The sequence below is a fragment of the Aspergillus aculeatus genome (genome assembly GCF_001890905.1).
Source record: "Aspergillus aculeatus ATCC 16872 unplaced genomic scaffold ASPACscaffold_1, whole genome shotgun sequence".
Taxonomy (NCBI): Eukaryota; Fungi; Ascomycota; class Eurotiomycetes; order Eurotiales; family Aspergillaceae; genus Aspergillus; species Aspergillus aculeatus.
The window spans coordinates 2,294,448-2,321,772 of NW_017962976.1; the positions used below are offsets into that span (position 1 = coordinate 2,294,448).

General features: G+C 52.1%; 8 protein-coding genes and 3 non-coding genes across 11 annotated transcripts; 7 read left to right on the top strand and 4 right to left on the bottom strand.

Annotated features, from left to right (window-relative positions):
- The first annotated feature begins 1,035 nt into the window (after window positions 1-1,035).
- On the top strand, window positions 1,036-2,867 carry ASPACDRAFT_74488 (putative integral membrane protein). The gene is made up of 6 exons (XM_020204229.1): window positions 1,036-1,216; window positions 1,293-1,397; window positions 1,454-1,839; window positions 1,902-1,966; window positions 2,028-2,502; window positions 2,579-2,867. The coding sequence occupies exons 1-5, from the start codon at window positions 1,064-1,066 to the stop codon at window positions 2,399-2,401; spliced, it is 1,083 nt and encodes a 360-aa protein (XP_020061298.1). The 5' UTR covers window positions 1,036-1,063; the 3' UTR covers window positions 2,402-2,502; window positions 2,579-2,867.
- A 547-nt stretch (window positions 2,868-3,414) lies between these two features.
- Window positions 3,415-5,151, top strand: ASPACDRAFT_56369 (MFS transporter; the record flags this gene model as incomplete). The annotated part of the gene is made up of 6 exons (XM_020203121.1): window positions 3,415-3,540; window positions 3,605-3,967; window positions 4,038-4,418; window positions 4,471-4,785; window positions 4,849-4,962; window positions 5,017-5,151. 6 exons carry the CDS (start codon window positions 3,415-3,417, stop codon window positions 5,149-5,151), a joined length of 1,434 nt encoding a protein of 477 aa, XP_020061299.1.
- Window positions 5,152-6,151: 1,000 nt separating this feature from the next.
- ASPACDRAFT_74490 (uncharacterized protein) lies at window positions 6,152-8,937 on the top strand. The gene is made up of 5 exons (XM_020204230.1): window positions 6,152-6,343; window positions 6,400-6,497; window positions 6,615-6,649; window positions 6,745-8,104; window positions 8,193-8,937. The coding sequence occupies exons 1-5, from the start codon at window positions 6,248-6,250 to the stop codon at window positions 8,470-8,472; spliced, it is 1,869 nt and encodes a 622-aa protein (XP_020061300.1). The 5' UTR covers window positions 6,152-6,247; the 3' UTR covers window positions 8,473-8,937.
- Window positions 8,938-9,221: 284 nt separating this feature from the next.
- On the top strand, window positions 9,222-13,569 carry ASPACDRAFT_110003 (ion-transporting P-type ATPase SPF1). The gene is made up of 4 exons (XM_020195444.1): window positions 9,222-9,340; window positions 9,408-12,702; window positions 12,762-12,898; window positions 12,958-13,569. Coding segments are annotated over exons 1-4 (3,882 nt in total). The 5' UTR covers window positions 9,222-9,338; the 3' UTR covers window positions 13,406-13,569.
- A 299-nt stretch (window positions 13,570-13,868) lies between these two features.
- On the top strand, window positions 13,869-16,600 carry ASPACDRAFT_74491 (putative vacuolar segregation protein (Pep7)). Its single transcript, XM_020204231.1, has 6 exons — window positions 13,869-14,264; window positions 14,334-14,356; window positions 14,430-14,962; window positions 15,031-15,405; window positions 15,467-15,695; window positions 15,757-16,600. Exons 1-6 carry the CDS (start codon window positions 13,977-13,979, stop codon window positions 16,397-16,399), a joined length of 2,091 nt encoding a protein of 696 aa, XP_020061302.1. The 5' UTR covers window positions 13,869-13,976; the 3' UTR covers window positions 16,400-16,600.
- A 1,741-nt stretch (window positions 16,601-18,341) lies between these two features.
- ASPACDRAFT_56372 (ankyrin repeat domain-containing protein) lies at window positions 18,342-20,411 on the top strand (the record flags this gene model as incomplete). Its single annotated transcript, XM_020203122.1, has 1 exon — window positions 18,342-20,411. The coding sequence occupies one exon, from the start codon at window positions 18,342-18,344 to the stop codon at window positions 20,409-20,411; it is 2,070 nt and encodes a 689-aa protein (XP_020061303.1).
- Window positions 20,412-20,729: 318 nt separating this feature from the next.
- On the bottom strand, window positions 20,730-20,802 carry ASPACDRAFT_t28. Its single transcript has one exon. It is a non-coding gene; the product is annotated as a tRNA-Lys (tRNA).
- A 336-nt stretch (window positions 20,803-21,138) lies between these two features.
- On the bottom strand, window positions 21,139-21,211 carry ASPACDRAFT_t27. Its single transcript has one exon. It is a non-coding gene; the product is annotated as a tRNA-Lys (tRNA).
- An 898-nt stretch (window positions 21,212-22,109) lies between these two features.
- On the top strand, window positions 22,110-22,182 carry ASPACDRAFT_t16. The gene has a single exon. It is a non-coding gene; the product is annotated as a tRNA-Lys (tRNA).
- Window positions 22,183-22,206: 24 nt separating this feature from the next.
- On the bottom strand, window positions 22,207-24,715 carry yvc1 (putative potassium ion channel Yvc1). The gene is made up of 5 exons (XM_020195445.1): window positions 24,508-24,715; window positions 24,110-24,437; window positions 23,119-24,053; window positions 22,931-23,071; window positions 22,207-22,879 (listed from the first exon to the last, which is right to left on the bottom strand). Exons 1-5 carry the CDS (start codon window positions 24,581-24,583, stop codon window positions 22,446-22,448), a joined length of 1,914 nt encoding a protein of 637 aa, XP_020061304.1. The 5' UTR covers window positions 24,584-24,715; the 3' UTR covers window positions 22,207-22,445.
- A 707-nt stretch (window positions 24,716-25,422) lies between these two features.
- Window positions 25,423-26,553, bottom strand: ASPACDRAFT_38530 (translation initiation factor eIF2 subunit alpha; the record flags this gene model as incomplete). Its single annotated transcript, XM_020200457.1, has 4 exons — window positions 25,423-25,900; window positions 25,963-26,170; window positions 26,239-26,401; window positions 26,476-26,553. The coding sequence occupies 4 exons, from the start codon at window positions 26,551-26,553 to the stop codon at window positions 25,423-25,425; spliced, it is 927 nt and encodes a 308-aa protein (XP_020061305.1).
- Window positions 26,554-27,325: the final 772 nt, after the last annotated feature.

The window sequence follows — 27,325 nt, forward strand, 5'->3', positions numbered from 1 at the left end:
CAACATGACAATCAGGTCTGGATCATCCGCGTGTGTCCCCTGCAGGGTGCGATTCTTGGGACCCATCTGCATGCATGTCTAGCCGACCTCCACTGGCAAGCTACTCGGTGTCACATCGCACAGCAAGCCGCATTTTTACAGCATGAAAGGTTCGAGACACCAATTGTTCAAGCCAATGGTAGACCATAGCCTAGACTCTTAGAAAAGTAGACGGTGGAATAGTCTAGCAACTACTGCATGTTGTCTTCAACTTGTCAGCATTGATGCAATTAGGATCGTTTGTAGTAAGGTGTCCGTGCCTGGAGGAGGTTCCCTTCTCCCCTCCCCACCTTTGGAAGTAATCCCGTCCAGACTCCAGAGACAGGTGGAGTGATGAACCACCCGAACCAATGCACCTTGAAGTGGACTACTGACTACATTTTCCTTTCATGGCAAGGTGGATATTCTGAATGGAGATGGCCCCAGAGCCATCATTTGGCACTGCTAGGCCGGTGCCGATCAGCCTATTTTGGCCGTTGCTGAAAGGGCACTCACTATTAACGTACATTTACAGATTAACCCTCATGACTGAACCTCACTAAAGTTTTGCCGATGGGTCTTCAGCTTCTGCCAAAGTCTATTCCTGGCCCTAGGCACTCGAAAAGATGGCATTGAGGGGTCACCTTCGGAGTTCAGAACGTGCCTAGGTAATCCTTCCCCACCCAAGCTGCAGTTGCTGGGATTCATTCGTCACTCTTTCACCCTCAGAATCGCTTCCTTGCCGCTAGGTCCATGCACCATCACTCTTCACTAAACCTTCCATCCATGCCTTGTCAGACAGTCCGACCCGGCCCGACTCCTTAGCGTAGAAGCTTCTTCATCTTATGCATCCAGTCTGCTCCCCTTAAAGTGCTATCGTCCGGCACCTGCAGTGCAATATTTCGTACGTGTGCTACTACCGCCTCTCTTTCTCTCTCTTTCCTCGCTTCCTTGATGGTTGCTTTCCCACTGTAGATGACCATGTCATCGGCTCCTAGATTATTATCCTCAGTCGTGATTGACCTCACCTCACAGACAATCTACAATGGTTGAGTTCAAAGGTCGCAGCGAGCCTATTTTCGTTGTTACCGTGGTTTTTCTCGGACTTTCCTTCATTTCCGTCTGCTTACGATGTTTCGTGAGACTGCGACTGGTGCGCGCATTCGGATGGGACGATGCATTGATGGTCCTAGCTATGGTATGTGGCTAGCTGCTCTTGCCATTCTCGTGGCTTTCTTCTTAAATCATGCTGATCATGAATTAAACCACCATAGGCGCTGGAGATTCTATTTGCCTTATGTGGTATTACCGGGTCAGTGTATGGCATGGGCCAGAAGCTCGAGTGGCTTGACCAAGACACGTTAGAAACCGCCTTGTTTGTATGTGATCTAACAATACCCTTTTCCGAACGGCAAAGTAAGTTAACGGTTTTCAGTGGTGGTGGTTAGGTCAAACAAGCTATGTCGTGACGGTAGTCGTTGCCAAGGTCTCCATTGCATTGACTCTCTTCCGGCTTACCGTCTCACGGATACACAAGATGCTCTTGTGGTTTGTCATTGCCATCTCGATTGTCGTGGGCCTGGTGTTCTGGTTCATGTTGACTCTAGAATGCCAACCGGTTTCCTACTTTTGGCGACGTTTTCATTCCACTGGTACCTGCATCTCTATCGACTACCTCATCGATGTCGCCTATCTGTATAGTGTAACAGCCATGGTCTGCGACTTAATTCTGGGCTTGTTACCTGCTTTTCTAGTCTGGAACTTGCAAATGAGTACAAGAACCAAGGCTGCGCTAGCAGGGATCTTGAGCATGGGTTGCGTGTGAGTACTCTTAAATAAACCTTCATTGCCTAATAATCAGCCATGAGCTAATGAGCCGATAGAGCCAGCGCAGCTGTGATTGTACGCATACCTTTTCTGCCTACTTATAACGACAAGGAGTTCCTCTGTAAGTTTCAAGTTCACACCACACGAGAGTCACACAGATTACTTATTAGAACTTTCTTCAGACGCTACAGCGCAGATCTCGATCTGGTCCAATGTCGAGGCTGGCCTTGGCATCACGGCAGGGTGTCTTGTAACCCTGCGTCCTCTCTTTCGCTGGCTTGGTGACGCCAGCTATGGCGCCACACGTAGCAAGAAAACAGGAGGTAGCATACCTCTTTCGAGCTCGATCGGCCATGCAACCCACCCCTCACAGAGCAACACGACGAAGTACTGGCGGCCGGACCTTGATCCGGAAGATTCTCAGGGCGTGGTCACGACTATACAAACCTCGGCTGGGAGCCCGCACAGTAGTCAGGAGGACCTCAACCCGAAGCCTCAACGGATGAATGGGGTCAATATCCACAAGTCTTTTGTGGTGACCTCAGATATTGTATAGGATCTCTCCTGCTACTGGCAACTTACTTACGATATATCTAATTACCATTATGATCTTCCTGTGTGTCTGGAATTAGTACGTAGTAGGTATACCTTACTCGGGTAAGTCCTAGTCTATTACCTTCAACTTAGAATAACAATCAAGCATACAGTCAAGATTACTAAGACAGCTATGTAGGAGAGTGCCTGGGCGTCGGCATATAAGCTTCCAAAAGCTACTGAGTATGTCGATTAGTGCATGCCTTCGCAATGACGGCCAGTTTCGGGGGGCCTAGACTGATGCATATATTCTTCATTCGCATATATGTGATGTCATGTTTCGTCCGAAAGCTTCTCCAAGGCTTCGCCTCTGCCGGTCTCGAAAAGGTAAAAATGCCGATTACCTCAGCATGTCTTGAAGCACTCGGTGAAGTAGATACAAGCAGCGGTCCTGATTGGAGGGATCGATTGATTAAACCAACTCAATTAAACAGACTTGCTCCCAACTACTGGAACCAACTGAACAAGTAATAATGCACTAAGTCATGGGTACTAGGTATCAGATGATGAATCCATGTCGTCGCCTTCATCGTGCTTTCTGGCCAACGCAAGTCAATCGACTCCCTCTCTCTCTCAACTCAGTCTTGAATTCAAACAAACGTAGTTTGGGAGCAGATGCTCCAAGACGCTGTAGATAAATCAGGCCTTGAGAGCATTTGCTTTAGATCTTACGTCCCGAAGAATGCACCAGGAGGTCATTTCCTGCGCCTTGTCGTGTCGCGGTTCCTATCGGTCCTTGGGACGGCGGAATTGATCGGTGGAGACCAATCCTTGGGCAAGCAGAGAAGTTTGCCGCAATGCTGTAGCCTGCCTCGGACTTGCCACGAGTATAACTAAGAGCCGGGCTGCTGTTCGGCGCTCAGAAGTCTTTGCGGCATTCTCTCAATCACGGTCTACCATCCAAGCTTGGAATTTCCCTGCGATAGGTCATTGGACTTTCAACCCAAGTGCGAATTAATAACGACCTATAATTTCATGGCTAGTCCCAATCCCGACTCAGTTCCGCCATCCCAGGAGTTCTCGGGCGATGCAAGCATAGACAAAGAGCGTATGCCCAGCGACAATCCCGATCTCGTGGGCTGGGATGGAGATCATGATCCCGTACGCCTCGGCTTCCCGACAAGAATTGCAGAGGGTTCCTGTTCCTGCGCTAACGGCTTTACAGAATCGGCCCTCAAACATGTCCACATGCCGAAAGTATATTATCACCATCAATTTAGGTCTGATCACTTTCTGCGTAACCTTTGCATCCTCTGTCTTCAGCACGGCCACTACTGTCACGTCAAAAGAATTTGGAGTATCGGAAGAGGTAATGGTCCTGGGAACCAGTTTGTTCGTCCTAGGTTTCGCGCTTGGGCCCTTGATTTTTGGACCACTCTCAGAGCTGTATGGACGGAAGATTCCCCTGTTCATCGGGTTCTTCATCTTCGCCATCTTTCAGATCCCTGTGGCGGTAGCTCAAAATCTACAAACGATCTTCATATGTCGCTTTTTAGGAGGGGCTTTTGGAAGTTCTCCTCTGGCTATCGTATGGCGCCCCTCCATGTCCACCCGTTCTCTTGACACACATTGGTACTAATCATGCTGATGACATCTAGGTCGGCGGAATCTTGGCTGATATGTTTGATCCGGTCCAGCGAGGGATTGCAGTCGCAATATTTGCGGCGAGCACTTTCATCGGTCCAGTTGCGGGGCCCATCGTTGGTGGCTTTGTGACAATGTCGTACCTGGGATGGCGATGGACAGCTTGGTTGACACTCATCATGTCAGCCTTCTTCGGAATTATAGGCTTTCTTCTGGTTCCTGAGACCTTCGAGCCTGTTCTACTAACGAGGAAGGCTAAAAGATTGCGCTTGCAGACTAAAAACTGGGCACTTCATGCTCCAGCGGAAGAGCAGAGCACGGAGCTTGGGGATATCTGCGAGCGATACCTCCTCCGCCCTATATTGATGCTATTCCAAGAACCAATCCTTATATTAGTCACTTTATATATGGGGTTCATCTACGGTTTCCTCTACCTCTGTTTTGAAGCGTATCCTATTGCCTTTAGAAATTCGTGGCTGGAATGCCGGCGTCGGAGAACTACCTTTTCTTGCTATTACGGTTGGTGTTCTGATAGCCGTGGGCATTATCATCGCATTCACCATGACTCGCTTCCAGAGGATCATGAATGAACAAGGGTCAGTTCCTCCGGAAGAGCGGCTTCTGCCGATGATTCTAGGCGGCGCGGTGCTCCCCATTGGAATGTTTTGGTTTGGGTGGACCTCGAACAAGTCAATCATTTGGGTTCCAGAGGTCATCGCCGGCGGTGCTATCGGTATTGGGGTGCTGCTGATCTTCTTGCAGGTAGGCTGATTCCCACATTCTCTGAGGGTCAGGTGAATACATGAATTCTGACAACCGTTCCAGGGCCTCAACTATATTATCGACGTCTATAAGATGAACGCGAACTCTGCGATCGCAGCCAACACTCTCTTCAGATCCTGTCTGGGTGCCGGTTTCCCTTTGTTTGCAACTGCAATGGTGAGTTGAACTGTGTTGCAAAACCCGGAGTATCATATTCGGCTAATTTTCTAGTTCCATAATCTGGGGGTCAACTGGGCCATGACACTCCTAGGATGCTTAACTGCCATTCTATTCCCAGTTCCTATTCTTTTTTACATTTATGGTGCCAGAATCCGCAAGATGAGCCGGTTTAGTCCGGATGTTTGATGCCTTCAGGGAGATGAAATAGCACCGGGGGGCTCTTCACCTTGGGCTCGATAGGCAATAGCCACCCAAGTCCGTCCTCGCAATATTTGTCGGAGCAAGCTATGGTCTATTTTCTTTCTTTGTACGGGAATAAAATGAAACTTTTCCAACCTCTCGATACTTTGATTCTTGGTCGAAGGACGTGAGGACCGCCGCCTAGTAGATAACAGAAGTACTGGACCTCGACGGTAACAACGCAAAGATCATACTCCTTATCCTCAATACATCGTCCTCAGTCACGAAGCTGTTCAAGCATACCAAAGATGTCTCAAGTCGAGTACAGCCCCAGACCAGCGGATTCTCGGGTCTTTCGGGTTGCCGAGCATCGGTTCGTGTCTACAGTGTCTACATGATGAATCGCTGTCTCTTCTGCGCGAGGGCATACACGAACCGCCTGTCAATAGAGCCATGCATCGACATGGGCAGCCTAGATACCATTATGGACAAAGCGGTGGAGGTCCTGCGCAGCGCCAAGTTTAATAACACTCCTCGCCTTTTGAGCCATAAAATTGACTCGCATAGCACCCTCACGGGGCTTTAATTGCCCATCTTACTTATCTAACTATGCAACATTTTTCGAGCACTATAAGTTACAATCGGATGGCTCTCCACGTAAATGTTTTACCGATGCCATATCACCCTGGAAAATAGGTCTGGAAATAAGCTGAAACTTCGGCATCGCTTCAAGTTGTCGTACATAAGTCTTTTCCTTACCAAGTGTTCTTGAAGATCAAGATTTGAGGTCAAGTAAACGCCGGATCGGGTATAATGAGTTTACGCGAAAAAGAAAGTCTTGGAAGTGGAAAACGCTTTCTTGGTTCGACCTCATACCATCCTCGTGCGGGCCGAGTCTCGGCTTCTTCGTATTCCAGTTTAATTCCCCTCGTGCCCGTGAACCCCGTCCTACCGATATACTCGCCTTTCTTTCGGGCTCAACCCAAATATATTTATTCTGCGACATAATTTTCTCCGGGTCCGAGTCTCTTCACTTCGTTAATATTTGTGTGAAAGGCAGAGACAGTAGGGATCGTGCTACTCCCGGATGCGGCCCGATAACATGAACGCCGGCTTCAAGGTGGTTTCTCTCGCCTTCGGAGAAAGGGCAGGTAGAACACGGGTTTCTCGCGCTTGTGACCGATGTCATCGGCAAAAGGTAAGCTATCTACTCCGTACATGATGAGTCTATCTGCCAATCCTCATGTTGCATAGATAAAATGCGATGCGGCCCAGCCCCGGTGCAATTGGTGCACTCATCAGGACACCCCCTGTCTATATGATAGGCAACGCAAGACACGTCGCAATTATATGTGAGTGGATTTCTTATATAAAAACCACAGCTTCTTTCAATCTAGGGTCATTGGAGTGGTGCATGAGGAGATTCCCTACTTGGCTCCTCAAGTGTGCGCTGACGTGATTGTCTTTAGGCAGCCGCGAGAGAATGCTAGCAGTTCTCAATACGGTCAGTTCAAATTTCACTTCACAGGCTTGTACAAGCACAGAGCACGAGTTATCTCATTGAATTTCAAGCACCGCAAATACTGAGTGTCATATTAGGACCTCATACCAATGCGTCTGATAATGAGGTGGTGGGAGATTCTACCCTGCCGCCTAGTAAACCTCGAAATCAATCTCCGGCGCATTTGATTGGCAACATCCCTATAGCTGAAGGGAACGCCTCGTTGTCATCGGCTTCAGACACCATACCTGCATTATCGGGCACGCAGGATAGTCAGCCTTCCAGACGATCATCACCGACCATTGGGTCTTTTGACTCTCCGCCCTGGGAGAATGTTGCACAATTTGGCCCCGGTCTGAATCATGAACCGAATTCAATCGACCGAACAAGTCTACCTGAGCATGACGTGATCAGATCCCTGGCCGTTGACTTCTACTCTTCGATTTATAGTTCCATATTCCCGATACTAGACCCCGTTCTCTTCGACCAAACTGTATCGTATGCTTATGAGACTGATGCTCGTGGGCGAGGGGCTAGGAAGTCTGCTTGTCTCTGCGTGTGGGCTTTTCTTGCATTCATGTCAATACATCAACTAGACGCAGGCCATCGGACATCGCCAAGTGAACGTTTGCGCGTTTTGCACTATATTGAGACTTCTATGCATATAGGGCAGGAGCCCGACATAGACCTGCTGCAAACCTCAGTCATTATGATTGTCGTCTACCTTTTCTCGGGGAAACTTCGAATGGCTGTTATGTGGAGCAGTTTCGCCTCTCGAGCAGTACTCCTTCTCGGAGGCCATTCGAAGGCATGCTTCGAGCGCGCGTCGCTCTTTACCAATTCAAGTGAGCTAGGGACTAGGGCAGACGCGCATCTTCGAAACCTTTTCTGGTTGTGCTATCATTTCGATAAAGAACTTTGTCGGCGTACCGAACAGCCACCGTCTCTATCCGACCACAATTGCGACCTGAGTCTTCCTGAAGGCTACAAGGATTATGTTCAATTTACCATGGAAGCAGATAATTACTCACGGCCTCTATTTCCCGGCGAACTCCGGTTGACGGAGATCCGCTCCCGGGCTTATACTGCTTTGTACTCACGACGAGCCCTCGAAAAAAGTGATGGGGAGATTTTGCAAGCCATCCGAACATTGGATGGTCAGCTTGAAGAGTGGCGAATGGCCGTTGCACCTGATCATCGCCCGAAGCTTTTCTTCTCTGCGGCCGCCGGTATTGGCCGGGATGGCGCCGACATGCGGGCGGTCATGCTTCGTCTCGAATTTCACCACTGTCTGGCTTATGTCCATCTGGCAAGCACTCGCTGCAAGTCATGGAGTCCCCGGCATAAAGTAGAGCTGGAGGGAGTCAGTACAAGCTTAGAAATCTCTGTGTCTGCCTGCCGTTCATCCCTGCAATTTCTGCTAGCAGTGAAGCAGGTTTTGAAACCTAAGGTCTTCTGGTACGCAATCTGAACAAAGGCCTACTACCCGTCCGCTGACCATTGGATTCTTATCTCTCGCTGAGTCTTCTAACCTGAGGTCTTCCAGGCTCGTCATATTCTACCCCATAATGGCTATGCAAACGATTCTCTCGAATATCCAGGCAAATCCAAACGCACAAACTGCGACGTACGATGTTGCCCTCATCAGTCAGGTCTCGCAGTTCCTTAATGACCTAGCCACACAAGCTGCACAGCAGAATGAGGGACACGGATCTGAGGACCGAGCTTGTACCTTCGTTGCGGACCTTGAACGCGCAGCGCGCCAGTCAGTATTGAGAAGTGCCCCAGCCACTATCAGCCGGTTGAGCTCTGATGTTGCGGTGTGAGTGCGCCAAACGTGAGCTCGGGAGGACTCTGTGCTCCCTTGGAGGTTGTCCTCCTCGGCAGGCTCGGCGGGAGGCTGTTCGCCGCGCCCAGCCTTGCTCACTTTCTTTGGATGTATTTATGGCTACGACTCAGTAGTAGATATACCGTATCGATCTACAGCAACCCGAGCGGTTATCCATGCACGCGACAATCTAGCGTAGGGAACGAATCAAGTCGGCATGTTGTGGTCAAGCCTGAAGTTGTATTAAGAGTCTGTTGGCTTGTCTGGCTGCAATCTACTCGTTATGGATCAGGATTGATACATCCAAAGTATAGTAGTGACATTTTTGGGCCGAACATCAGCATGCAGTTATCAATGCCTACTTAGCGCAAATGTTGCATATACCCCGGAAGACACATATGGAGTAATGAGAAATATGGTCTATATCTGCCCTGGGCGGCTCGCAGGGCAGTCAGATATACCCCAGCATGATATTTTGGACCCTTACTGTTGTACTCGTATGATCGAACTGGTCGCAGAGAGAAAAAAAGCTGTGTGGAGGTCAATGGATGGGAATTGCATCATCTCTTATCGGAGCGGCCGGGAAAATCCCAGCTCCGTGCGGGCACGTGGCGGCCAATCGTAACCACCGACGGGGGTTTCCGTACCTCCAGCTCCCGGCGGCGAGGAAATCCCCAAATTTATACCGTTGAGGTGGCTTCTTCGTGCTTTCCTCTTCAACTCTCGTTGCGACAGCGGCTCGACATCAGCGGCCCGGATTCCATGGTTTAGGCGTCTCACCACCTATGCTTACCTACTGAGAGGCCTTTTCCATTTCCTAAGTTCGCGTCGTTTGACCCGCGTCGTGGTCATCCGAGTGTCATCATGTTAGTTTCGCCTTCTTTGGCCTGCATGTATCCGCATTCATCTACTAACACGCATGTCTGACCATAGGGCGAGACTCGTGGATGATCACCAGATCAAATATGCATCGCTTCACAATCCCCTTCCCACACAGCTACACACCTACGTCTGGCCTTTCCTGGTTATCTGGCCGGCGTTTTTCGCTTTCTACCTGTCTCCTGAGCGGTACGATACCTACATTCAAGGCCAGGAATGGACCTTCGTTTTTTCTGGCTCGATTATCACGGCGCAGTCACTCCTTTGGCTGATGACAAAATGGAATATCAATATCCAAACCCTATTTACCGCTACCAAGGCCCGGTCGGTCGATTCTGCCCGTCTTATCAAGGTCATCCCGGCCGCCAACGCTGGCTCCGCTGAGATCTGTCCGTTGGTCGTTGACACTCGTGGTGGAAAGAAGACGATCTCGTTCTTGTTCCAGAAGCGCCGTTTTCTTTTCAATGAAGAGACCAAGTCCTTCGCTCCGCTGTCGTACGTTCTTGATGCAGAGCCCAAGCCTGCACTCAAGTTCTTTCAGAAGAGCCAGGGCTTCACGACCAAGGAAGAAATTGAGCGCGTTCGCCACCACTATGGAGACAACACTTTCGACATCCCCGTTCCCGGTTTCGTTGAGCTCTGGAAGGAGCACGCAGTCGCGCCTTTCTTCGTTTTCCAGATCTTCTGTGTCGGTTTGTGGATGCTGGATGAATACTGGTACTATTCCTTGTTCACGCTCTTCATGCTCGTCATGTTCGAGAGCACAGTCGTCTGGCAACGGCAGAGGACCCTCAGTGAGTTCCGGGGTATGAACATCAAGCCTTACGATGTTTGGGTCTACCGTGAGAAGAAATGGCAGAAGATCACCAGTGACAAGCTCTTGCCCGGTGACCTTATGTCTGTCAATCGTACCAAGGAGGATGGCGGTGTTGCCTGTGATATTCTACTCATCGAGGGCAGCGCCATCGTCAACGAGGCTATGCTTTCTGGGGAGAGCACACCTCTCCTGAAGGAATCAGTTCAGCTCAGGCCCGGAGACGACTTGATTGAGCCTGATGGTTTGGACAAGAACGCCTTCGTTCACGGAGGCACTAAGGTCCTGCAGATTACCCATGCAAACACCGCCCCCGAGGATCTCGTCTACAAGAATGATTCGAGCATTCTCCCCACTCCGGATGCTGGCGCGCTCGGTGTCGTCGTTAAGACCGGATTCGAGACCAGCCAGGGTAGTCTCGTGCGCACGATGATCTACTCTACTGAACGCGTCTCTGCCAACAATGCGGAAGCTCTGCTTTTCATTCTGTTCCTTCTCATTTTCGCCATCGCCGCCTCTTGGTACGTCTGGCAGGAGGGTGTTGCGCAGGACCGCAAGAGGTCAAAGCTTCTTCTTGACTGTGTCTTGATCATCACCAGCGTCGTCCCTCCCGAACTACCCATGGAACTTAGTCTTGCCGTCAACACCAGCTTGGCTGCCTTGAGCAAGTTCGCCATCTTCTGCACGGAACCTTTCCGGATTCCTTTCGCTGGACGCGTCGATGTTGCCTGCTTTGACAAAACCGGCACGCTCACTGGTGAAGATCTTGTTGTTGACGGTATTGCTGGGCTTACTCTTGGTCACGCCGGTGCTAAGGTTGAATCGGACGGCGCGCACACCGAGCTGGCCAAGGGTGGTAACATCGGACTTGACACTACGCTTGTACTTGCAAGTGCTCACGCCTTGGTCAAACTCGATGAGGGTGAAGTGGTCGGTGACCCCATGGAGAAGGCTACTCTGAAGTGGCTTGGTTGGACCCTCGGCAAGAACGATACCTTGACTGGCAAGGCCACGCCTGCCACTGGTCCCGTCGTTCCCGAGTCCGTTCAAGTTGTGAGGCGGTTCCAGTTCTCTTCTGCGCTCAAGCGCCAGAGCACGATTGCTACTGTTGTCCTTGATGATCGCAAGGCCCACAAGAAGGTCAAGTCTACCTTCGTGGGTGTTAAAGGTGCTCCTGAGACTATCCGTACCATGCTTGTTGATACTCCTCCGGGCTACGAAGAGACTTACAAGTACTTCACCCGTAACGGTGCCCGGGTCCTTGCTCTCGCTTACAAGTATCTTTCCCATGAGTCCGAATTTTCTCGCGGACGCATCAACAACTACACCCGTGAGGATGTTGAGTCTGATTTGACCTTTGCCGGCTTCCTCGTCTTGCAGTGCCCTCTGAAGGACGACGCCATCAAGGCGGTCCGCATGCTCAACGAGAGTAGCCATCGTGTTGTTATGATCACCGGTGACAACCCGCTGACTGCCGTCCATGTTGCGCGTCAAGTCGAAATTGTGGACCGTGAGGTCTTGATCCTCGATGCTCCTGAGAATGACAAGTCTGGAACAAGGCTGGTCTGGCGAAGCATTGATGACAAAGTTAACATTAATGTCGATCCTACCCAAGCCCTCGACCGTCGCATCCTGGACACCAAAGACATCTGTGTCACAGGCTACGCTTTGGCTAAGTTCAAGGGACAGAAGGCCTTGCCCGATCTTCTTCGTCACACCTGGGTTTACGCCCGTGTCTCTCCCAAGCAGAAGGAAGATATTCTCCTGGGTCTCAAGGATGCCGGTTACACGACTCTGATGTGTGGTGATGGTACCAACGACGTTGGTGCTCTGAAGCAAGCTCATGTTGGCGTTGCCCTTTTGAACGGTTCCCCTGAGGATCTTCAGAGGATCGCCGACCACTACCGAACAACCAAGATGAAGGAAATTTACGAGAAGCAGGTTGGCATGATGCAACGTTTCAACCAGCCCGCTCCTCCGGTTCCTCTTCAGATCGCCCACTTGTACCCCCCTGGTCCCAGCAACCCCCACTACCAGAAGGCTATCGATCGTGAAGCGCAGCGCAAGGGCGCCGCCAACCCAGGTGCACAGGGCCAGGCAGAAGCAATTCCAACCATTACCTCCCCTGGCGCCCAAGCCCTACAGCAGTCCAACGCCAATTTGACCCCCGAACAACAGCGGCGGCAACAGGCAGCGGTGTCCGCTGCTGGATTCGCTGACAAGCTCACCACGTCCATGATGGAACAAGAACTCGATGACAACGAACCCCCGACTCTGAAGCTTGGAGACGCCTCGGTCGCTGCCCCGTTCACCAGCAAGCTTGCCAATGTCATCGCTATTCCCAATATTCTTCGTCAGGGACGCTGCACACTTGTTGCAACCATCCAGATGTACAAGATTCTCGCCTTGAACTGCTTGATCAGTGCATACAGTTTGAGTGTCATCTACCTGGACGGCATCAAGTTTGGTGACGGTCAAGTCACCATCAGCGGTATGCTGATGAGTGTCTGCTTCCTTTCCATCTCCCGCGCGAAGGTTAGTTACATCTGATGCATACAACCCTTTATCTTTGCTTTACTAACTCCCGGAGCTAGTCTGTGGAAGGGTTGTCCAAGGAACGTCCGCAACCGAACATCTTCAACGTCTACATCATCGGCTCTGTGCTTGGTCAATTTGCTATTCACATTGTTACCTTGATCTATCTGTCAAACTACGTCTACTCAATCGAACCGTGAGTTACTCCATCTATTACGAACAACAAGGTTGCGGAGAAATGCTAATTGGTAATAGGAGACAATCCGATATCGATCTGGAGGGAGAGTTCGAGCCGTCGCTTCTTAACAGCGCCATCTACCTGCTTCAGCTCATCCAGCAGATTTCGACCTTCTCGATCAACTACCAGGGTCGTCCCTTCAGAGAGTCGATTCGTGAGAACAAGGCAATGTATTGGGGACTGGTAGCTGCCTCTGGGGTTGCTTTCTCCTGCGCCACGGAGTTCGTTCCGGAGCTGAACGAGAAGCTGCGCCTTGTTCCCTTCAGCACTGAGTTCAAGGCTACTCTGACTGTCCTGATGGTCTTCGACTACGCTGGATGCTGGATCATTGAGAACGTGCTCAAGCGACTGTTCAGTGACTTCCGGCCAAAGGATATCGCTATTCGCCGGCCGGATCAGCTCCAGCGTGAGGCGGAGCGCAAGCGCCTGGAGGCGTTGGAGCAGCAGACAGAGACAAAGGCATGAGGAGGCTTAGAAACAATTCAGGGTGTTGGGTACATTAGAGAGACCTCTATGATTATGTCCTGTCTAGATATATACCATTATGCTGATTGGTGAGTAGGGCCCTTATGGCCATAGGAATGTGTGTTCATAGAACAAATGAAGTCATAGAAGGATTTTGCGTCGTGTCTTATGCATTGTAGATTGACGTAGTGATTGAGACACTTGCTTTAATGTAAACCGCATTGGAATGTGACAATTTGGATCATTCATTAGTTGTAATCAACAATGTTGCATACGATGTTGTGTAGAACCATGAATTTGTGCCTCAGGTGTGCAAGTAAGCCGGCGAGCGATAAGCCAGTTTCCGGCTCCGTCTGTCACCTTCCCTCCTCCCCCCCTTTGAAGCTCCACCTTCGGGCAAGGCTGCCGCTGGACTGACGCTCTCTCCCTCTCACAACCGTCCCCCCTCCCATTCACCCCCCTTTTGGCGACAACTCACTTCTCTTTCTTTTACTGCTCCTTCTTGTTCCTCTCCTTTTCCTTCGCTCCACGTGGGCTTCCGTCTCTCATGCGCTCATAGTCTCCAGCCAAAATGTCCCGGAGGACGCTGGGTGGAGGTCGTGTTCTAGGCCCCGCGAACGCTCGTTCTCCATCCGCTGCTGCGATCCCGTCTCCGCAACTGAACCATCCAAGGAACCTTGTCTTATCGCCCTCCGCCAGCAGTCTTTCCCTCAGTTCCCAGGCGTCCACTTCTCAATTCTCGTCCGAAGCCCAAGATTTGACCTCGCGCATCTCCCTCGAAAATGCCTCCACCGCGATACCTGCCGCTCCGGCGGCTGCCGGAGCTCAGCTGGTCTGTCCGATTTGCAGTGAAGAGATGGTATGGCAGCGATGCTTCCCCTTCCCCCCCATCGAGTGCCGGCAGACTGACCAGAGTGTGGACTCTTAGGTGACACTACTACAATTGAACAGGTACGTCAACGCTCGCTACCTTCGTTGATCGGCGCCACACAGCTAATTCCATTTCTCTCCTGCTCTCCGCTAGACACATCGATGACGTACACCAAAACCTGGAAGATGATCGGCAAGACGAAGTCAAAGATTGGTTCAAGACGCAGATGGATAAAGCGAAGCGGTTCCAACCTCTTGCGGTGTTGAACCAGAAACTCAAGGGGCTCGACGTGTTCGAATCGAACGAGAACCTCCAGCTGCCCTTCGCGGGGCCGAGTCGTGCGTCGTCGTCCGGCCCGACCGCATCAACCCATTCACATGCGAATCATCCGCCGCCACCGCCATCGTCGTCGGAGAGACCGCTCGATCCAGATGATATCATTACGAAGGAACATTGGCAGGGTCGGACCCTGTACGACTCGTGCTTGGAGCCGTCGTGCGGGAAGCGGTTGAACACAACGAATGGCTGCGTCAACTGTCGCAAGTGCGGGAAGCTGTTCTGCGAGGAGCATACGATGTATCAGATGAAGCTGTCGAGGTCGGCGCAGCATGAGCCGGTCCGGGGTCTGTGGTGTCGGGTTTGTGAGACCTGTTACAAGTCCAGAGAGGGGTATAATGATCATACTGGTAATTTTCGGCTCCTGGCGGTATTGAGGGGGGGAAGAATCTCGGTAGACTGACTGGTTTGGAAATAGGTTTGACGCGAGACCGGATGGATGAATTCAAGGCTGTCCGGAAATATACGGTCGACAAGGCGCTGCTGGAGGTGTCGCGTCTGGAGAAACGTCTGACGCGACTCACTCAGTTGTTAGCGAGCTTGCCGGTGGATCAGATTCAATCGAATGCCAATAAACTGTGGTCGCTTTCGTGGCAGGGCGACCAGCGGAAAGCTCTGGAGCAGACCATCGTCAGCTGGCAGGACGATGCAAGCGTCCTCCGCTGTCCCTTTTGCCAGCAGGAATTCTCCAGCTACACTTTCCGGAGACATCATTGCAGAACTTGCGGGCGGGTTGTATGCGGTGATCCTGCAACGGCCTGTTCCACCGAAGTTCCCTTGAGTATATCGTCCCGTACGTTGCCATTGTGATCCGTCATCGGGGGATACTAGCTTATACAATTTGACGTTGGCAGAGTCAGCAGTCGCTACAACACCCGCGGAAAAATCAGATCGCGCCGGCGTGATCAATGTTGATGTCAGGCTATGCAAGGACTGCCGATCGACCTTGTTCGATCGACGTGATTTTGAAGCTGAACTTCTCCGGAAACCCCCAGCTGTGAGGGCTTATGAGAACCTCACACAGTTCGAGAGAGGCATTCGGCTCTTGTTACCGAAGTTTCAGAAGCTCTTAACAACTTTGCAGTACGTACACTTTAGCAGTTTGCGCTGGTCTTAGAAGGGAGTCATTAACTTTTGTGGGCAGAGATCCTCGACGACCCCCCTCATCAGCACAAATCGCGGAAGCTTCCAAGGTCCGTAAACGACTCACGGACTCGTTCGCCCAGTATGATGTCGCGGCCAGACGGATCCGGGATATGCCGACGGAGTCGCCCACACAACAGCGCCTGCAGAAGGCCATCTATCAGCAGGCAAGCAATTTTTTGCATCTACACATGTTACCGTTGAAGACGCTCCCCAAGCTACTCAAACATGCCACTCCCAATGGAAATGGACGACTGCCTGGCTCCAGTAGCACCCCCGGGAGTCCAAGTCAAGGGCCCGTCGGCAGCCCTCGACGGCCCGAGTCCGCTTTGGCGTCCATCAAATATGGTAGCATTGCAGCTAGCGCCAGCACGAGCAGCCTCGCCAGTGACACGAGCAGCGCTGTCTCCGCGCTGGAGGCGGAGGAGAAAGCCCTCCGGGAGCGGCTGATTGTGCTCGAGGAACAGAAGTTCTTCGTGTCGGAGATGATTGCCGACGCGAACCGACGCCGCAAGTTCGATGAGGTCAGCAGTCTGGCGATGAATGTCGAGGATCTCACGCGGGAGATAGACCGGGTCAATGGGATGCTTGACGGATTAGACTTTGAGGGCGTCTACACCGGCCATCGTCAGCCGGATAGTTGATGTTGGTGTGCTATACTCCATTAGTTGACCTTTTTTGCCTTTTGATTCTTTACTACAATTGAATTCAAGCCCAGTGCAGGCACGGCGTTGTGGGTCATTGTCAGTTTTTGCGTTGAAGCTGCATAGCATGGGCGTTTTGTATGTATGTATGTATGTATGAAGTGTTATGCATGCGTGGTTGGATGACGGACGGGAAGACCCATCGAATTGAATGATAAGATTGTTCATTGAGTGGAGTACAGCGTAGTCTAGATACTGTATTGCGTGCAAGGTTGGGAAGACTCGGAGCAGCTTTGCAAGGGAGGAGCAGCCGTTGCATGGCATCGCAGTTGCAGCGACATTTGCCTTTTTTGACATGTCCTCCCCCTCCTTTCCCCCCCATCCATCCCGACATTCTCTCGAATTTGGAACCCTATGTTTTTGCCCGGAAGTAAATAGTAATCACCCGCCCTCCTATCCCTCCTCCCACCAAAGCAATCCATCCAATTCAGCAACAACCACCCCAATCTCCGAATCCACAACTGATAACCGCCTGCACAATAGCACTGCACTGTAGGTACTGTACTTTGCATGCCCCAGCAAGAGAAAATCAAGCACGCCACACGGAGCCCCCCGGACCCGAGGACCCCCGATTCCCTTCCCCCAATCCGCAACCCGACCTCCAACGGCAACCACACCCGCCCAAATTCCAACCCAAGCTAAACTAGTACTCATAGCAAGGCAACCGGCCCACGATCAAACCCATGATCCATGCTCGAGTCCTTCCAGGGAGGCAATTCGAGGGGACTGGAGTAGCACGAACCATACACACCCCCCAAGTTCCAACCAGTGATTAGGGCACACGTGGCCTGGCAAATTGCGGGTCTATTGCTTGCTTGCTTGCTGTACACTTCACTGATGCTGCTGCTGCTGCAGGCAGGCAGGCAGGCAGGCATTGGAGAAGACGGCGGGGTTAGTTATGTTGTTCTTCCTCCTAGTGGATTCCCCATGAGGCTAAATGTGGTCTCTGTCCGGGGGTCCGGGTTGGTGGGTGAAGTGAGGGTTGGGGCTGGGTTGGGGTTGGGTTGCGTAGGGTAGAGGTAGGGTAGTAGGGTAGCCGGGGTGGGTTGGTCGTTCTGGCCTTCTTTCCTTCATCTTCTTCTTTCCCTGAGTCTTCTTTCTTCTTCACTTGTTTCATTTTTTTTTGAAGGTAAAGGCTTGATGCTCGATGCTTATTGTTACTGATCATTTGGATCCCGATTTCAAATTCTGTGAGATTATACTCCGTATATCAGCGAGTTCGTACTCGACTTCCATTTGCGAAACTTCTGACTCGGGACGCATCGCATTGGCTGGTGGGGTTGTTTGGCTGTGCTGCTGCTGCTACTACTGCACTGCCGCTGCTGGCTGCAACTCGCTGCCTTATATTGTCAGTAGTGCTGTGTTGTGCTGTGCTGTGCTGTGCTTGGAGAGGGGTGAGGGGTGAGGGTGTGTGAGGTGTACAGTGCACCCATCCATCAACATCATCTGCGGGGCTTCGGCTTGGGCTTGGGAGCGTGAAGAGGTGTGTCGGGGAGAAGGGAAAGGCGTTGCAGGTGTTTCTGCCATGAATGCTTGCTCTTGCCCCCTTCTTCTGTTCAAGAGGTTGTGAAGCTCGTTATCCGGAGTCGATCTGGGGTACTTACTACTAGCAACAGCTCAACTCTGAGGGGTGAGGGTTGTAGTCTGTGGTTACTTACCCACTTGCTTGTAGGTATCTGTGCCTACGTCCGGTTGGGTCAGGCGCTACTCTTGTTGCTGGAGTGCCTCGCCTCTTTTCTTGCCTCCTCTTGTTTTGATCTCACCTACTTTGCGTTCAGACTCGGGTCTGTCTACAGGGTATACATCGCACGGTGTTACATACTACGACTATCCTAAAACCACACCACGCTCTAAACCCTAACATACACCTCAACAAGCAGAAATGGCCGACCCCCCGCCCCCCAAAGACAAACTCGAAGTCGCCCTCTTCCTCGCCGCCACGCAGGGCTACGACACCATCGTCACCCTCCTGTTGGGCACCCCAGGCGTCAAACTCGAGAGCCGCGACGAGCTCGGCCGCACCCCGTTCTTCTGGGCCGCCGCGCACGGCCACGACAGAGTCCTGCAACTCCTGCTGGGCACGGGGGCTGTCGACCCTAATGTGCGCGAGACGGCCCGCGGCGGGCTGTCGGCGCTGAGCGCCGCGGTCGAGGGCGGGCACGCGGCCGTTGTGACCCGTTTGCTCGGGGTCGGGGTTGATGTGCAACCGGCGGATGGGCAGGGGAAGACGGCGTTGATGTATGCCGTCGGGAGTGTTGAGGATCCCGGGGTTCGTTTGGCGATTGTCACAGCGCTGGTGGGGGCCAAGGCGGAAGTGAATGTTCGGGATGAGGCGGGGAGGGTGCCGTTGGGGGTCGCGGTGGAGAAAGGAGATGCGGCAGTCGTCGGGGTTCTGGTTAAGGCGGGAGCGGATGTCAATGTGCGGGATGGGAAGGAGGAGAACGGCGTCAGGCCGTTGGAAGTAGCGGTTGAGAAGGGGGATGTTGATGTTGTGGAGGTTTTGGTGGATGCGCAGGCAGATCCGAATACGGGGTTGGATTGTGAGGAAGAGGGGGAGGAGGGGGAGGGAGAAGCTGCTGCTGCTGCTGCTGCTGCTGCTGCTCGGGCACCGCCGTTGTCGGTGGCGGTGAGGAAGGGGAATGAGACGATTGTACAGTTGCTGCTAAAGGCTGGCGCGAATCCCGATGCTAAAGACCTGGCTGGCCGCGCGCCGCTGTCGGTGGCGGTTGAGAAAGGAAATGAAACAATTGCGCAATTGTTACTCAAGGCTGGCGCGAATCCGGATGTTAGGGATGGGGATGGGAGGCCGCCGTTGCTGTGGGCTGTGGAAAAGGGCTCCGAGGAGGTGGTGCGGTTGCTGATCGCCTCGCGGAGAATCAACCTTGATCTCGTGGATGATGCAGGCCGGTCAGCTCTCTGGTGGGCTGCGCGAGCGGGTTTGCTCTCGATCGTGCGGTTGCTGGTTCGGCACGGGGCTGACTTGGAGATTCGGCCGACAGAGCCTGAGGATGCACAGCAGCAGCAACAGCAACCTTGCGGGACTGCCTTATATCAAGCCGGTCGACGCGGTCATGTTGAGGTGGTCAAGTATCTGCTGAAGAAGAAGGCCGACATCAATGCCCCAGCTCGGGGCCTGTCCCTGCTGATGTCCTTGGTCTTGTATGATCGGGGCAAGCGGGGACGGAAGATGATAGAATTGCTCCTCGACGCAGGGGCTGATGCCAACACCAAGGATACCTCCGGGCGAACGATTCTAGACATCGCAGCAGCCGACGGCGATGTTGAGCTGGCTAAAATCGCCCTCGACAGCGGCGTAGGACTCGAGGCTACGGCAGAGGACGGCATGACGGCGTTGCACCGGGCGGTCATCAACCGCCACGACCACATCATGGACATGCTCCTCGACTATGGTGCCGACCCGGAAGCCCAGGACGGCAATGGGGATACGCCTCTACACTTCGCAGCCGCCAGCGGTCGGCGGAATCTGTTCGAATTGTTCCTGGAGAAGTCGCCCGATATCAACGTGACCAACTTCTCCGGTGAGAGCCCCCTGCATAAGGCCGTCCAACGGGGCCGGCGGAAAATGGTCGAGTATATGGTCCGCAACGATGCGGACCTCGAGGTGCGTGACGACTACAAGCGAACGCCGTTGCTCAAGGCAGTGGGGGCGGAGAACCACGTTATGAGATTGCTGGTCAACAAGGGAGCTCATGTGCATGCGAAGGACATGTTCGGGCAGACGGCGCTGCATATGGCGGCAGAGGCCGGGCTGGCCGACGATGTGTACTTCTTGCTGGGCCATGGCTTGTCGGCGAGCCTGCCGGATGATCGTGGTCGAACCCCCAAGGAGCTTGCAGCTAAGAATGGAAGGAAAAATGTTGTCGCCCTCTTTAAGCGGATGGAATTGATTGCTCCGAAGCACGAGGAGGATGAGGACTCTTCGGAAGGATGAGTATACCGGCTGCGGGAGAAAGGTCATTGGAGTTCTGGATTTTGTGTACGTAGTAAATTGAGTGTTTATTAGCGCATGTACAGGTTGTCGGTGAGACAAATGCACCGTACCTATAAGCGACAATGGATATCGTCATATGTGATTAGAATGGAGGATTCGGCAGCTGCGTTCAGAACCATGGGCAGCAATTGGGAGAGTTCCGCCTTGTAGTACAAAACAAACTGATTATCGACAATGGGCATAGAAAGGCAAAAAAAGGAAGGTTCGCACATCAATGGCAAGTCAGCGAGCAAAAAATGGGTGAGAAGCAAAAAGTGAAGCCCAACGCGGGGGTTGAACCCGCAACCTTGAGATTAAGAGTCTCACGCTCTGCCGATTGAGCTAGCCGGGCTGGTTGTTGAAGATGTCAAAGGTCTTTTGTATGATGGTGAAAATAAATGCCTTGAAAACAATGGAAAATACCTGTGTGGTGCTGAAAAAGCAAGTGGTGCTGAAAAGCAAGAGAGCCGAGCGCCGGCTCTACCGTAGAGCTCTTGTCTATGAGGTACGCTCCGGTTAGCAATGTTCTCCATTGGCAGCATGGGATGCACCACCAACCTCACAAGGTGGGTATTTGTCACGTTCTAGCTGGTGATTCGGGCCCGTGAACTATTAGGCTCGTTTTATCTCGGGTAAAAGACACAAAAAAAGGAGTAGAGAGGCTGGTCCGGAACCAATCAAAAAGTAAAGCCCAACGCGGGGGTTGAACCCGCAACCTTGAGATTAAGAGTCTCACGCTCTGCCGATTGAGCTAGCCGGGCTGGTTTGTTGAAGAGTGCTACGCTGGATAGCCCTATAACCGCCGAATGGAATGTGTAACCTTCACCACTTATGTCCCGACCGGGGCATTGGGGTAGCACTGTGAACTATTGCTATATCAGCGAATGTGATACTCGTTACATGTATCTTCAGGGCCATAGATTTTGAGGCATCTCGGTCGGTATTCGGGTCTTACCTGGTCGACTGGCTGCGCGTCAACGCTGGGCTGGCGAGCGGATGGTTGCCCACGATTGGGGCCAGGTCTGAATGATGTACTTGGTAGAGTAAGTACACCAGCTGTGCTGGTCAGGGATTCGGCTAGCTCCTCATTCATGTGCGGCTGTGTCACTTGCTGTGTCTTGTTCTAAGGGTGTAAGAGTTGGGATGCCGAGCGCAGCATCGACGATGCTTGCTGGGCTGGGCTTGGGTTGTATGGACCTGACGGCCTCGTCGTCGGTTGCTCTTGTGGATCTGTCTCGTTATGGTGTGTGACTTTTGTGTGGGAGGTGGCATCTGTGGAGTTTCTGCTGTGTTCGTGCTTTTAAACGTATGGTCGGTGTAGGCCACGTTTCGGATTGTCGGCCATGAGATGGGCCTAGCCGAGTGTTTGCACATAGATATATCTTGCCCAGAAGACACGACGGGTAAAGACCGGGCTCGAGAAGGATGAACCGTCAAAGTGTAACCATCTCCGAAGGGATCAATGATAGCCAACTGACATACCGGGTGGAATAGCCGAACCAGTATGCTTGAGGAGTGGAAAGCAGTGTTAAGCCATATCTCACCGTCTTCCACACGACAGCGACTCGTGATAGTAGCATTAAGCCCGATTTGGTGGCGTGCATGACTAGCGTTACGTATTGATATAAAGCCAAGATTGCATTCACTTTCAACAAGTCAGCCCGGCTAGCTCAATCGGCAGAGCGTGAGACTCTTAATCTCAAGGTTGCGGGTTCAACCCCCGCGTTGGGCTTCACTTTTACTTTTGTTATTTTTTGCTGGTCGGATCATAGGGGACTCTTGCCTCAAGCAAGCATCATCGATTGGCCAGCCCGTATTCAGACTGGAATTTCAATAAGCGGCCCGCATCGGGCTCCAAAAAGCATTCACCAAAAACAGAAACTACAAAGAAAGGATCTACAATTGCCAACGGTGACTGTACATTGCCCACCCTACAAGCTGGAAACAACCACCCTGGGGCAATCTCAGGTGATATTTCCTCCCGTAGAAGAAGCCCTAATCCTCGTCCAGCATTGTTGAGCTCGACTCCCCAATCATCGTGCCCCGTCTAGCTTTCTCCTCCGTCAACTGCCGCACGGTCTCGGTCAAAGCCATCACCTGCTCCTTCAACTGCACGAGCTCGGCCGTGGTACTATCCACATGGAGGTTCGGCGCAGTTTCCTGGACGGATTGCCTCCAGGCATCGTCGATATCGAAGTCCACCTCCTCAGCAGCATGCTCCCACTCCTGGATACTATCGTCATCCTCTTCCCCACGGCGCCGGTTCCATCTGATCCGCCTCGCGTCCCGGACCTCCAGGAATGCAGTAATCAGCAGAATAGGCGAGTAGATAATGCCCATGATCACATCGTTCAACTTGGCATAGTGCTGCCGTGGCAACCACCACTCGAAAGGGAGAACTAGGAAGATTATCTCCAGCAAGTTGAAGGCTTCATCGTAGTTATTAGCCCCGGCCCGTATCTCGGAGTAACAGGACTTACGAGGTATAAAGACATTTTCGTCAGGAGCTCGCACAAATTGCATGGTCTTCAACGCAAAGGCAGCCATGTATTCATCAATGGCATTCCCCGAGATGTCCTCATAGGCACTGTTGTACAATGCAATGAGGATATTCAGCAAGACTAGCAAGAGTTAGTCACCATAGCGAAGTAGAGAGCGGGGTACTCACTCGTCATCACCACGAAGTTGAAAAGATAGTAGAGAATGATGCCGAAAGGAAAAGCAAAGTCTTCAAAAGTGCCGAACTCCGGACTCTGCATGATACTGTTCGCCATACCCTGGATGATGCTTCTCGTGATCGGAATGTCATTGTCCACTTGAGCCATACCAATGAAAGCTTGGAAGAAACCCGCCAGCACGACAAAGAGAAGAGCAAAAAAGATCAAGCTCTCTTTCATCATGACCCGTAGCACCACAAACATAGCACCGAAGAACCGGAACGAGTCAAGATAGAGCATCATGCGCATCCAAAACATGGGTCCTGCGAAGGCAAGAAAGTTGTAACTGAGCTCATTGAACTTCTGCCGTTCGACATCATGCACCGACGGGGAATGAGCCAGAGCCACAACTCGTAGAACGAAGGAAACCACCAAGAGAGAATAGAGGGTAGAGTTGAAAGCGTTCCAGAAATCGATATAATGCCAGCCGACCTTCCAGACCTTGGCGATCTCATCACAAATAAATGCAAGGGTCATCACATACAGAACACCTTCGACCACATCCAGATCACCAGAGGGATTGACCGTGTTGATGACCTGGGTATACAGACCGAGATAAACCAGAGAAAAGAAAATCTGGCAAACGTTTTGGTAAAGGGGTGTCCGCATACGATCCGGATGGAAATGGACCTTGAAACTCGTATTGTCCCTCTCCTGGTAGGGCACGAAGTTGGTGGGATTACCCTCCTGCTGGCAGAACCAACCATTCCAGAGATAGCGGATACACTTCTGGTATCCCGAAGACCCAATCACCCTGAGGGCATGGAGGTCGACCGCGCGCTCAATGACGTTGGCTGGCACGGTCTCCTCGCCATCAAGATAGAGTGAATACCGTTTCAGCAAGACCTGCGCAAGGAGGGCATCTTGATCTTCCTCGCTCTCAATTCTAGAAACAGTCAGTCCAGTCAGTCCGCGTTACCGCGAGGCTTGGATTAACCCTACATGCGCTTCGCGATGACTTCACATGCAAGAGCTCGACGTTCATGCAGGTCTGAATCCCAGAGCTCTTCCAGAGCCTGGATCTTGAACCAACGTAAGCACACGAGCAGGCAGAAAGGTACGCAAGCCCGTAAGTCATCGCCACCCGCCTGACAAGCGGTCTGGATGACATTCTTGGTGATAATCCGACTGTTGGGAGCGGTGAGGGCATCCTCATTGACCTCACACGATATAACCTGCTCGATCTGGTATTTAAGTCGAAGCGCAATCCTAGTCACCTCCTTAGAGGGGCGCGTAGAAGAGACTGCATCGTCGGTGAAGGTGGGAAGCACTACCATGGCCGTTAGCTGCCCGATCTCCGGCTCGTATTCTACGCTGGGTTACACAATGACATGACGTACGACGGTGTCGCTCCATATGCCGATGATGTCGAGTCCGCACAGGGTCAGTGGTAATAATATCTCGCCAATGACCCATCTTTTACCGAGATAATCGAAAGGTTGAAGTGGGTGAGAGAAGACCGGGTTGAATGGGAAGAGTCAGGAACTTGGGAGGACAAGCTGAATGAACGGCGATGATGGATGGGTAGACGGTATACCCAAAACGGCGTCTAGTCTAGGTCCAACCAAGTCGAGCATCCCGCCTGCCCCACCAATTTACTTTCCCCTCAATGACTTACAGTGCCATTGAGACTTTTTTTTTAATGGCACTGGACTCAAACCACTACTCACTGCCCAGGTGGAATCGAAATCTAGCTACGGCAAGCATGGCTGGAAGAATCATCCTCCCACCCCCACGCCTGGTAACATCGACATCCATCAGGCGTATAGCCATAATTAAAGTCATAGTCAATGATAGAACAGCAGAAAAGGGGATTTTGAGTCAGTGTCTAACATGGCCACTGGCGTGAACTCGTAGATCAAAGAAGCTTATGTACACCAGAATCTGCGAAGCTCCTCTCGGTCGGAGGCCAGTCATTACCAGAGGCGTAACCAGCAGCTACTGCAGTGGCTTCCTCAACACATGAGACCGAAAGTTGGTCCCTCGTTTTCTCACATGGTCTCGACCATCGCCGATGATCTCGATTCGCCCCGTCGCGCGTCAAACCGTACCTCCGTCTCATAAAATCGTGTCACGTCCAAATACTCTATTGAACTTTTCCGATCCCTGTCCATCGTGCTCAACCATGTCCTCTGATACTCGATACTGATTAATCACAGTTCGTTAGACGAACTGTTGTATCCTCCCCCGTTAACCATCATTTGAGCAAGTCCGTAGACCACCAGACGGTATCAGTCGGCATATCCATGCGCGATTTACTCAAGGTTACCCTCATCGCTCTCAGAATCATCCTCATCACCGCTGACCAACATGACCTCACGCTCACGCTTCTCCATGAGCTCCTGGAGGGCAGCATCATCGTGCTCGGTAACGGCCTTGGGAGCCATCTTGACTGTGCAGGCACCGCCGGACTCCTTGATCTTGGCCTCAATCCGTTGGATGGCCTCCTCGAGCTGCTGGATACCGATAGCCTTGTCCAAGCACTGGCTAGTCAAGACGTACAAGGGCGGGGCGACCAGCTTGACCTTGATCTGGCTTTCGGCGTTGTTGTTGGCCTCAGCGGTGCGCAGGGCCTCCTTGACTGCATCGATACCATCGTAGCCGAAGCAGGTAACCTCAATATCGGCACGGACCTTGGTGGGGTGAGGGGTGAGTCTCTTGCTGATGTAATGCGTCAACTCCTTCTTGACGGCTTCGCTGGGGAATTCGACGTCGTTCCACACATCGGGGTTCCTAAGATAACCATAAGTTACACGGTCCATCGGTGGCATTGTTGCCCGCGAGTGCAGCCTTACGTGATGGAGATCTTGAAAGCATCGTGGGAGTGGCCGTATTTGCGGTTCAAGGGCCATCCGATCTGCTGGTATAGGGTCTCAAGAGGGGTTTGGGTGGCCTCGGCGACATGGCGCATGATGGAGTGCACAGCCTTGCTCTTGTTGTATCTCTCCTCACACTTGATAACATCCTCGGGGGAAACACGACGCTTGGACAGATCGATATAACCTGATGACGGGAAACAAAGAGATGTCAGCGGACCTCAGTTCGATGACGGCCAGATCAGTTGCCCTTACCCTTCTCCTTGTCCACACGGAGCACGATGACGACCTCGTTACGGCCAATACGGATGAGCTTCTGGATACTGCGGATACGTCTGCGCGACAGTTCGGAGAGCAGGATCATGCCGTCAATGTTGTCATATTCCAGCAGCTTCACGTATGCGCCCATTTCGGCGATCTAAGCATTGCAGAACCGCGACTGTCAGCCAATGTCTCCTGCTGTCACTTCTCCCGGATCCAGCAGATACGTACCTGCTTCACATTGACCATGACATAGCTGTCCACCTCCGGATACTTCTCCTCGTAGAAACGGGAATTTGTCAACGACATTTTCGGCGGGGTTGCGCCTTGTGCTGGGCAGAGCTTTGAGCGGGGTTGTAAGGTCGGACTGGGACCGGGAGAAAATGGGATAAACCGAGACTGAACGGTCTCAAGTCGATATTGCCGGGAAATTCACCGAAAGGGGAGCGAAGGTGTTTGCGAGATGGGGTAACGAGGCTTGCCACTTAATCGGGATCACAGAAGCACATTTCGAAAAACCCACATTTGGGCCTCGCGCTTGGCTGAGTCATCACGTGCTGTGCGGGTGATTCTCACCGCTCGGCAGAATCCACCCGATAGATAATCGCTACAGTACGATAAGGCAGGCATTACTTCATCCCCAACCTGTTAACTTACCCCTTCTTTGCCTCTTACTACCCGCTGGGATAATTACTCACTCTTTTAGATGCGTGTGGTGGCGGGGTGAAAGAGGTTGGAAGATAGGTCCAGCTTCAGACACGTTGCTCGGCACCGATTTTTCTCTCTTCTGCTCCATTGGTCTTTTGGTATGTGCCTTCGTCCAATGTCTACTAAGCAATCCTATCCTATGGCTTTGCTTGCTCCGCCTATCTGCTGACGATCCCGCTAACTCTCTTAGCAGTAGCCACCGCGCCCTGCGCTACGAATCCCGCGCTTTTTGACTCGCTGCTATGCCCTGGACAGTCCATCTCCTAGTTGTGCTATCTTAGTTGTTTCATTCTTTGGAAAAAAATTTTGCAATCTCTTTTATTTCTACCACATCTGCCGCATATGGCGTATAACGCACCCCTCTAGACTGTCG

Coding starts and splice junctions, on each gene's coding strand:
- ASPACDRAFT_74488 (XM_020204229.1), top strand. CDS start 1,064: ATGGTTGAGTTCAAAGGTCGCAGCGAGCCTATTTTCGTTGTTACCGTG. Junction 1,217..1,292: donor CATTGATGGTCCTAGCTATG/GTATGTGGCTAG, acceptor AAACCACCATAG/GCGCTGGAGATTCTATTTGC. Junction 1,967..2,027: donor TAACGACAAGGAGTTCCTCT/GTAAGTTTCAAG, acceptor AACTTTCTTCAG/ACGCTACAGCGCAGATCTCG.
- ASPACDRAFT_74490 (XM_020204230.1), top strand. CDS start 6,248: ATGAACGCCGGCTTCAAGGTGGTTTCTCTCGCCTTCGGAGAAAGGGCA. Junction 6,344..6,399: donor ACCGATGTCATCGGCAAAAG/GTAAGCTATCTA, acceptor CATGTTGCATAG/ATAAAATGCGATGCGGCCCA. Junction 6,498..6,614: donor AAGACACGTCGCAATTATAT/GTGAGTGGATTT, acceptor GATTGTCTTTAG/GCAGCCGCGAGAGAATGCTA.
- ASPACDRAFT_110003 (XM_020195444.1), top strand. Junction 12,703..12,761: donor TTTCCATCTCCCGCGCGAAG/GTTAGTTACATC, acceptor TCCCGGAGCTAG/TCTGTGGAAGGGTTGTCCAA. Junction 12,899..12,957: donor TACGTCTACTCAATCGAACC/GTGAGTTACTCC, acceptor AATTGGTAATAG/GAGACAATCCGATATCGATC.
- ASPACDRAFT_74491 (XM_020204231.1), top strand. CDS start 13,977: ATGTCCCGGAGGACGCTGGGTGGAGGTCGTGTTCTAGGCCCCGCGAAC. Junction 14,357..14,429: donor ACACTACTACAATTGAACAG/GTACGTCAACGC, acceptor GCTCTCCGCTAG/ACACATCGATGACGTACACC. Junction 15,696..15,756: donor AAGCTCTTAACAACTTTGCA/GTACGTACACTT, acceptor TTTTGTGGGCAG/AGATCCTCGACGACCCCCCT.
- yvc1 (XM_020195445.1), bottom strand. CDS start 24,583: ATGGGTCATTGGCGAGATATTATTACCACTGACCCTGTGCGGACTCGA. Junction 24,438..24,507: donor GCATATGGAGCGACACCGTC/GTACGTCATGTC, acceptor CGGCCATGGTAG/TGCTTCCCACCTTCACCGAC. Junction 24,054..24,109: donor GAAGTCATCGCGAAGCGCAT/GTAGGGTTAATC, acceptor GACTGTTTCTAG/AATTGAGAGCGAGGAAGATC.